Raw genomic sequence first — 10043 nt, 5'->3', positions numbered from 1 at the left:
ATAATGCATGTCTCATGGCATTATTAGTGGAAGTGGTGAAAAAACTAGTTTAAATTGCTTCTGTTCACTGTGGTCTCACCAAGTGAGTAAACATACCTTTGTAGGATATTTCATTGTCTGAGCTGGATATAGAATTGACACCATTACCTGTAAAATGATTGTTTCTGGCTTGATGCCACTAGTAATTGTCTTCATTATAACTAAGAAATTAAGTGTCATCTGTAGGCTGCACTTCAGGCACAAATTCTCATGGTACTCAGTCCGGAATAAACACAAGTGTGTTATTGATTACATCATTACCAGGATAAGCAAACTTAAGGGTGTCAAACTTGTTATCACCAGGGGGAGAAGAAATTTTGAGCCGAACCACAAAGATGAAGGCTTTTTGTCCAACCTAGAACCACAAAGCTTTATGTAGAACCTCTGAGTCTTAAAATTCAATTCAAAATGTTAGCAAATATCTTGCTAGTTGCATCATCTTGCTGATTTTTATCAGCATTAAACAGAATAAATGGGAGAAGTCCATCACTGGTATAAATCTAGAAGGAGTAGTAAGAATAGGCACACATCACTTTCCAGCAGCAGCAAATCAGATGCATTGATGTAAATCAATGAAGATCACCTTGGGTTGGACATGTTCTCTGTTTGAAAGAAACTTCAAGGGGCAGATTTGCCAAAGACGGGAAAAAATGAAAGGTAAAAATTAACTGCAGTAGAGCAGGTTTAACTTTAGGTAAGGGCTTTAGTTATCTTAGACAAATTGGTAAAATACCAATATGTAAAGTGAAATATGAGCAGCTAAATTAAATACAAGATGCTAATTTTTACAAATGCTTTAGTTTTCACTTCATTCTATGTTTTGCCTTTGAACCAGAGGCAAGTTAGCTCTGGCCCATCAAACTGTATGAGAAATTTAATCAGCACCACTATTATGCAAATAATCTGGCAAGATAAAATGACAAATAATACCCTACAAACCTTGTGCAATTGGTAGTCCCTGGAGCAATCTGCATAACTGCTCACCCCTTGGTAAAGGAAACCAAGCTTTTGCAGTTTTTGATTGAATGGACTTTTAACAGCCCAAAATTAAACCTTCAAAAGGACTGCAAGCACATGAACTGATACATGGGCCGGGTTTGTGAGGAGGACAATTCTTCCTGGATAGCAGTGCTTATTTTGGGAGGGTGTTCATTGTGTCTCAAGCATGTGTGGGATATGATGAGACTGGGACTTGTTTTTCCCTGAATTTGTGCATTCCAGGTGCTCCTCTGAGGAGGGCTCTAAAGGTGTCTTTTGCTCCAAAAGTGCCAGAGCAAGTGGATTTACTGATATGTGGGAAGGTAGAGCCATAACAAAAAATATTAGGTGATCTTGGGTAAAACCTAGACAAGATAGTTATTGAGAAAGAGGAGGGATTTGCTGGCAAAAGGAGAGTAAAAAGCTCTAGATATAATCAGTGATTTCTTCTGTGGTCTCTTGCTGGATCAACTGAGAGAGTCTGGTGGAAAATTCTTCTTCCTTGCCCACCATGCCCCAAAAGCAGGTGGGAGCATTCTTAACTTTGCTCACAAGTGTTGATTTTCTGATAATTTCTGGTAATTTTCTGGAATTTTTTTTAAGAATCCAGAGTAAATGAAAATCAAGATCAAACCCATCCTTATTGGGTATAAAGCGCTATCATATAAATTCCAGCAAATTATTTGCAAGAAATATTTTGAAGCAATAGAATTAGTTGGATGGTTTAGTCACCTAAAAGGGGCTTGGACAAGACATTGTAGGAATGGGTTTGTGGATTTCTCTTTTTTCCTGTGCTACTTCTGATTCACTATATTATCTAAGCATGTCTTTTAGTGTGTCAGCTGTTTCTCTGTGTAAAACTCCATGTAGCTATATTTCAGGGTGTTGTGCTAATGCTTCTTAATGTTCACAGATTATTTCAGCTCTTTGTAACATAGAAACATGAAATTACTACACACAAAAATATGTGGCCCAGCACTAGTGATGTGCAAAAATGAATTAATGTGTTTGCTAATGTTTCTAAAGCATAGATCCAATCAAATCAACCTTTAACTTTGAGTAAAGTAGACTTAAAGGAGTTCTGGTATTTCCTACAGGCTCTTCTCAAATCATTAATATGCACAATGAATTAAAAAAATTAAATTCCTGATTTGAGTTATAACTTTAATAATTGACCTTGGAAGCCTAATCAGAAAGACATGGGATACATAAGGCCAACTTCAAAATTCTCTTGGGGATGTATACCCTTCAAAGACGCAACTGAAAGCAGCAATTGGTGGCTTGAAGAAAAGGGTTTCTGTGGGTGGACTTTTAGAATTTTTTTTCAGGAAACAGTTCAGTTGATCAAATCCACCCTTGGAAGAGCTCTGATGGTTCCTCTATGATGATCCTGTTCTAACAGCTGTGTACAGGTGTAGCTTTGAAATCTCTGCTGTAGTTTAGTTTGCTTATGCGTGTCAGCTACAATGCAGGGTCTAACAGTAGGAATAAATGCACAGAAGCCTTTTTGTTCTTGGTAATTCTGCAATTCTCTTTGACAAAGAATTTTTCTTTGCAATGTTTTCTTTGGGAAAATGTCAATATTCTTGTATGCATTCTCCTATCTGTAAGGTAAAACTTTTGGCCTGTACCTGGTAGGTAAATTGGGTTCCAGTAAGGTGGCTTTCAGTTTACTGTTTGTATCCTATTAATTTCAGATCCACACTAGGAGGATACAAAAGTATTATGCTGTGAATGGGATGTCTCCTTTGGTTTGCAAATTTCTAAACAGTTCCTGGGAAATCATGAGTACTTGTACAAACTTTCCAGAATGACACATTTGACAGTGTACCATTGAGTCAATTGAGGCATCCCATTATATGAGTGAGTCAAAGCAGAAATCTTATTTGCTTTATTTCTGGTATCCGCTTTGAAGGATTGGTCTGTGATGTGTAGGATCCCACATTGACTTTACAGTTCCTCTGCCATGTCTGTTTCCCAGGTAGGTTTTGTCATTGTGGGATTGCATAATTTAGTTTGAAAGAGGAACGTGCTGTTTCCAAATGTATTGGTTTCTCTGGGTCTGTATCGAAGGCACTGGAGATGGTAGTTCATGTTCATACTCAGATGTTTATTTCTTATCAGTAAAACAGTCTCACAACCATGAGTTCAGCAGCTTTTCATTAGCAAGGCACAAAATGGCCAACAATCTCTTGTTACAAGGTGTTTTACGATGAAACTTTCCAATTAAGAGCTGACACCTAGATTATTTCCCTTTTAACCCAATAACTAATCCCAAAGAGCCTGCAGTGTGGACTTTTCTGTCCAATTACAAAATGCCACCCAAACCTATGAAGAAGCATGAAGAAGAAACCCAGGACAACACCCTGTACTCTCCATCTTGCTTCCATCCACAACATACTACAAATCCCAAAACCTAAATTCCTCACCCAAGTGATATACCTACACTACTCTCTATAGTCTTTCACATTTTTGTGGATTCTAGTCTACTTTGAAGTCTAGGAAACTTTCTCCATGAGTGAGGGTCTAAGTCAGTGCTCCCCTGAGGGTCAGGGCACCCCAGAGCAGACACAGAAATATTTCCAGTGTTCTGGGTTTCCACACAAACTCTCCTTGTATCTCCAGTTAAGTTTGTGGCATCTTTCACTCTTTTCCAGTGGATGTTGAGGTGACACTCCAGCCCCCTGCTTTCCAGCAGCCAGGTAGCCAGCATGGTTCATTGAGACTGTCTCCCCATCATGCTGGACTTGGGCTGTGCTGGCAATCCACAAACCTCACACACAGTCCTTGCCGTGGTGGTTGAGGAGGGCTGGAGGTGCTGCCTCTCTCCTCAACAGCATGGAGGAGAGGGATGCAGGTGTGGCAGAAAGACTTATGGCCAGCTAGAGACACACAGAAGGGCAAGCATGCTATGAAGACGAGATCCCTGTGCCCTCTGGATTCCCACTGCAGTGCTCTAACTGAAGCATTTTGTGGTGTGGGACAGAAGGGGAAACTCTGTCTGGTAAATGTGTGCTTTATTAGAAGAAATTGTCTGGGGCCACAGAAATCACAGCTCTGAATTTCTCATCTCTAATTGTGTGCATATTGGAAAAGTTAGAGAGATGGGAAAACAGGTATGGATGCTTCATTTCAGGGTTATCCATCTAGCAGAGCAGTGACCTCAGGCATAGCATTCACAAAATTAAATCTGTATATAAAGCAAGAAGCTCATTTAGGGTCTGCTGTTGTTTTAGGCCTGAAAAGCTTGTTGTCATCATGCTGCTTGCTCTAACAAATAGAAAAACAGTAAATTATTTTGGACTCTAGATTTATTTTCTTTAGACTACTAAGAGGATATAGGATGGCAAGGAAACCAAAGTTAACCATTGTTTGGCAGAGACCACCTCTCTTCCTCAGGTAAGAGAGGACAGCAGCAACCTCTGTTTTCTACCTCCCCAGGGGGAAACAAGGCACTCTGTCTCCACTGCTGTTTCTGCTTCTGTCTGTGTCTCTGGAGTTTTCCATCTTGGTTTTTTGTCCTGACTTGTTGGGAATGTAGTTCTGGTACTTTTTGTTAAAGGATGTCACACAAAGAGAAGCATGCCAATTGCTACAGCTCCTGTAGGCGGTGACTGAATTACAAAAGTGTCACCTGCAGGACACTCAGGCTGGAGGAAGGCAGCTGGCTTGATCCTGAAATGCAGGAACACAGCTGTAATAAAGGAGAATCCCCTCATCCTCACCAAGGAGCCACTGACTCTCCCACTAGGCAGATGATGCTCTTTTCTGCAGCCAGGTCTCCTCTTGACTGAGGTCAGAAATAAGAGGTGCAGAGGAGCAGTGCATGGCCAAGGGTGGAGGTCTGCTGCCTTCACTGTGAAGGAAGTCAAAAAGGGCAATGAATCCAGGCCTTGATTCAGTGGACCAAGCCTAATTGAGGCCTGGGGTAACACTCTGCCTGATGGACACACTGTGGATTCTCCATACTGATGATCATGTTCTTGGCCAGTCTCCAGGGTTCCAAAGCTGCTTAGGAAATACTGCAGGGCTCAGATATTAAGGTTGGAGTTGGCCAGGTAAATCCTTTAAGCTGAGCATAGAGGCCTAGGGAAGGAATGCTTAGTGAAGTCAGAAAAGCTGACTGGGGGCTGTTATTTGTTTTGTTAGGGGAAAAAGTACTGGCAATAGAAAGACTTTAACTGGGATTAAAAGCACAAATATGAGGGAAGGCTTAAATTTCTTTTCCAGATACTGAAGATGAAGAACCACAAGAGGAAAACAATGGACTAGTCAGAGTACAGGCAATGGAGAAGTGCTGAATAGAGAGCATGGTACAGGTTCAGTTTGCACCAAATGGAAGAAGCTGCTTGTACTTGAAATGAGAAAACTCAAGTTACCAGCTGAAGGGAGAAAAGTGCACAGAATCTGCTGAAATCCTGTGTGTTTTAGGAACACTTGTGATTTCAAAAAATGTTTGATTTCCTTAATGGAAGAGGAACCAGCTGACAATAAAAGAATGGAAGTTAATTCCAGTGAATGCAGTCATGAAACATTTCCTGAGGAGAGCTCAGTGTCATTGGAGCAGGTGGGGAAACAGCAGAATCAGATGTCTGAATAAGATATTAAATGTAAGTATCTGGTTACTCGGGTGTCTAAATTCTTGCTGCTTAAACATGCTGATCAAAGACCTACTTCTGCAATCAGACTTTTTTTTCAACAGTGCATGCTTTTTGTGTGTTGACAACAGGCCTGAATACATGTGCTTGTACCATGTTTTTAGGGTATCTGGTCAGGTTTTGGCTGCTGTTACACTGTCTTAAGAATGCCCAGCAGAAATCAAAAGGGAAAGAAAATTTTTGTTGATAAAATGTGAACGGTGAGATGCATCAGCAAAAAAACCAAGCCACAGCACCTTATTGAATACAAGTTTGAAAAAGTCAAATAAAAGACATTGCTGTGTTTAACATGGTCCTTGGGAAGCACAGCCCAGGAGAAAGGAATTAAATGAGGGAAAGACATTGAAGCAATGTCAGGAAGATTGCACGAAGGGAGCAGTAAGCCAGCCTTGAGTCATTAACCTGCAGAGCAGAAGAAGGCAACTGAATAGGGGACAAATGTAAGGAAGGATATGTCATCACCTTTCCAGACAACCAACCTGTATCAGAGAGGTATTCACCCTTCTGCTGGCAGCATGGTCAGAAGCTGAGGTGGCAGTGATCCACTGTGGAGTGTGATTCTGCAGTCTAGCATTGCTTCTGCACTCAGACATGGACTGAAGAGTCTGAAACATGTGGCATGAGTCCTGAATCAATTTGAGTTTTCAGTGGAGATACACAAGATTTTGGCATAGAGATTGTTGTCAGATCTATTCAAGAAATTCCTTCAGGGGAGTCACTGCCAGAACCTATTTATTATTCAGTTTACATGCTTCAAAGGAACTTTTAAAGTCACAGTTGTGTATAAATCAAAGTGGATTGTGCGTAAAAGCTTAACTGAAGGCAGTTATGGTCTTAAGACATGGAGGAGATAGACTCAGAGCTGAAGGAATTAAAAAATGAAATATCAAAATTCATCTATCCCAGCTTTCCTTTCTTGCTCCTGAAGTTCTGTGGTTCTAAATGGGAAACTCAAAGTACCTGGTCATAATCATAGATGAAATGTCTGTGTGAACACTGTAACTCTGCTTGGCTTAGTCTGTGGACATGTTTATACAGAAGGTCTCCTGTTGAACTTGGGTGCATTCAACTCAGTGTGGCACCACCTCCAAGACTGCTGTGTAATCAGTTTGCCTCTTGTGGAACTGCTTGGCCCAGGCTGAATGCCATGCTGCCTAAGAGAAGGCTTAAAATGCAGAATATGGCAGCAAATAAGTATCCTCTGATATCTCAGAGGAATAAGAGCTCTAGACCTCTTTTGACTTCAAAAGTCACTTGGTACCTCTTCATCAGAGCATTGTCATCTTTTCAGAGAATGTTGTCTGCCTGTGCTTTTCCAAGTATGGGGTTTGTCCTGTTAAAGAAGGTGTCATTTGGAGTGAGTTCCCCTTTTCCTTGAGGAAAGGGAGTTCCAATGCATTGCCATAACTTTGCAACCAGATCATCATTCTAACTCTCACTTCTGTACCTTAAAGGTGCTCATTTAAAATACTGTGTGAGGTGGGGGATAAACAGATATCTTTATCTTTTATAGCTCTGGTGTGTGCAGTGATCTTCATACATGCTTAACATGGAAAGGCTAAAAAAAGAGAAGTGGTAAATTTGTTCTTGAATTTTTCGTTGGGAATCACTGAAGAGGATTATAAAGTCTCACCAAGCAAGAGTGACAAGAGCTTGCTTTCTCCAGGCAGGGAAATGAATACTCTCAATTATATGATGATATTCAAATGAGTCAATAGCAGACATAGTCTGAGTTGCCTCACTCTTCTTAGGAGATGAGAGAAAGGCTGTGGATGGGTAAAAACCTGTCAGGATGGCTGGGCTCAGAGAGTGGTGGTGAAAGGAGTTAAATGCAGCTGGTGCCCAGTCACAAGTGGTGTTCCCCACTTGTTTCATACCTTTGCCAATGATCTGGAAGAGGAGATTGAGTGCACCCGCAGCCAGTTTGCAGCTGACACCAAGCTGGGTAGGACTGTTGATCTGCTGTGGGATAGGAAGTCTCTACAAAGGGATCTGGGCAAGTTGGATTGCTGGGCTGAGGCCAGCTGTAGAGATTCAATGAGGTGAAGTGCCAGTCCTGCAGTTGGGTCACAACAACCCCAGGCATTACTACAGGCTGGGGACGAGTGGCCGGAAAGCTGCCTGGTGAAAGAGGACCTGGGAATGCAGATGGATAGTGCTGAATGTGAGCTGGCAGCCTGCCCAGGCGGCCAAGAAAGCTGATAGAATCCTGGCCTGTGTCTGGAAGAGTGTGGCCAGCAGGAGCAGGGCAGGGATTGTTCCCCTGTACTTGGCACTGGTGAGGCCACACCTCAAGTCCTGTGTTCAGTTCTGAGCCTGTCTCTGTTTGCAACACAGTGAGGTGCTGGAGAGACTCCAGAGAAGGACAGTGGAGCTGGGGAGGGGTGTGGAGCACAAGTCTGATGAGGAGCAGCTGGGGATGCATGACCTGGAGAAAAGAAGGCTCAGGGGAAACCTTACTGCTCTCTACTGAAGAAGAGGCTGTAGCCAGGCACGGTTCAGCCTCTTTTCCTAACACAGGATGAGAGGAAATGGCCTCAAATTGCACCAAGAAGGTTTAGACTGGACAAACTTCTTTCATGGGGAGGGTTGTCAAGCCCTGGAACAGGTTACCCAGGGAGGTGGTTGTGTCACCATCCCTGGAGGTGTTTAAAACCTCTGTGGACATGGCACTCAGAGCTGTGGTTTAGTGGGGAACTTGGCAGTGCTGGGTCAACAGCTGGACTTGATGATCTTAGAGGTCTTTTCCAACCTAACCAATTCTATGTTTTTGTAGTTGTAATTAGTCATAATTGTTTGGAAACTTTCTTGTGGGGAGCACTTGTAGGAATTTGCATTATCAATGCATCAGGAACAATTTGCTGAAATAATTTGTGAAGAATTTTTTTAAATAGGAAGCTTACAGGAAAACAGTTATCTTCATACCAGAACATACATTGAAAGTAAAAAAAAGTTGTATCAGTCATTTTATCCTAGTTTATCTAGGTTGTCAGATTTTGTATCGTTCATAGTTTTTACAATGGAGTAGAGTAAGCAACTCTTGTGTGGTAATTGTTGTTGTGTTGTTGAAGTCCAATATTAGTAATGCTGTGTGGCAGAATGTCTATGACTAATTTACAAAATGTTTTTTTTTCCAGTGTAGGAGTTCTAAATTTTAAATCAAATTTACTTTGTTATGTCTGTGTTCCATTTCATGTAAAAAAAGTAGAGGAGGCCCATCAGCTTGCTGAGGTGTTTTCTGTGTGTCCCAATGTAACATGTCTCAATTGCACAAATGGATTTTGTAATCTTTTGCTCTGTAGCTTGCACAATGTGGATTAAGTTAATTATTTATAGCACGTCAGGGCAGCTTTTGAAGTGTCCTGTGCGGTGCAGGAGAAGTTGTATTGCACAGGAAACCATCCTACTCTGCCTTGTCAGTCTGGGCAGGGCCAGAAGACTTTTTACTTGACAGCTGAAATAATTTAGTGATCTTTTTCTTCTCTCCAAAGAGTCTGTTGTGTTTGTCCCATCAAATAATTTTCCTTTGCTCACTTTTTATTCTGAGAGTTAATTTTTTTGGGTCAATTTTCCCTTTTAAAGTGTCTCTGGTCTTCCCTAGCCATTTTTCTCTCTAGCCCTTGTTGTTTCAGCTTTTGTGGATTATGTGACCTGCATGTCTCTCTCATGACCCTTCTCAGAAGAGCAGGTGCCCTCAGGCTGGACAGTTGAGTCCATATCAAGCTGGGAAGAGCAGCCACTAGACTGAGGTATGGACAGGGGTCACTGAGGCTCCATAGTGTTGATGCTCGCTCACTGTCATCCTTTATACAAGCATTGGATGTCTGGGCTTTTTGCAGGTCCTCTTCTTTTCAAGCCTGCTTTTGAGAAGGTTCACTGCATTTAAAATGGTCTGCACCAAGTCTTAGCCTGGAGCAGGGCTTGTAATCCCTAGTCCCAGGGTGGTGATCCCTGTCCCAGCGCTGGTGTCCTGCTGAGGGCTGTGCAGTGACCAGAGCAGGGTGGGCAGGAGAAGTCCCTGCTTGGTGGCCCATTGTCCACCCCTGCCTGCCCTCCCTGGCAGCAGGGCCCTGCCAGGCCCTTGACCTCCCCCCAGTCCTGCTGCTGACCTTTCCAGCTGGCTAGCCCTGGGATCCTCTCCCTCTCCTCGCCCAATGGGGGCCTGCTTGCTGTTAAGTCACTGCTGAGTCAGGCTTTTCACAAATAAGCAGACCCTGACCGTGAAAGCTCTAAAATTGTTTTTCCCTTTCATTTATCCTGAACACTGTGTCACCTCTCTGCATCCAAACTTCCTCTGATGTCAATGTAAGGAAGGGATTGGGGATGATTGTTTTACAAGGAATGCTGCCATAAAACTGGTCAGGAGAC

At 42.4% G+C, this 10043-nt stretch overlaps 1 protein-coding gene across 1 annotated transcript in view; it reads left to right on the top strand.

Annotated features, from left to right (window-relative positions):
• Nucleotides 1-5528: 5528 nt before the first annotated feature.
• XDH (xanthine dehydrogenase) overlaps nucleotides 5529-10043 on the top strand; it is a 61398-nt gene continuing 56883 nt past the window's right edge. Inside the window, exon 1 of the mRNA XM_026794458.2 lies at nucleotides 5529-5627. Coding sequence (XP_026650259.1) covers nucleotides 5544-5627 — 84 coding nt within the window. The 5' untranslated portion in view covers nucleotides 5529-5543. The remainder of the gene's footprint in view (nucleotides 5628-10043) is intronic.

This window comes from Zonotrichia albicollis, chromosome 3 (assembly GCF_047830755.1).
Source record: "Zonotrichia albicollis isolate bZonAlb1 chromosome 3, bZonAlb1.hap1, whole genome shotgun sequence".
NCBI lineage: Eukaryota > Metazoa > Chordata > Aves > Passeriformes > Passerellidae > Zonotrichia > Zonotrichia albicollis.
The sequence above is the reverse complement of the archived record's forward strand: the minus strand, read 5'-3'. Positions and strand labels throughout refer to the sequence as shown.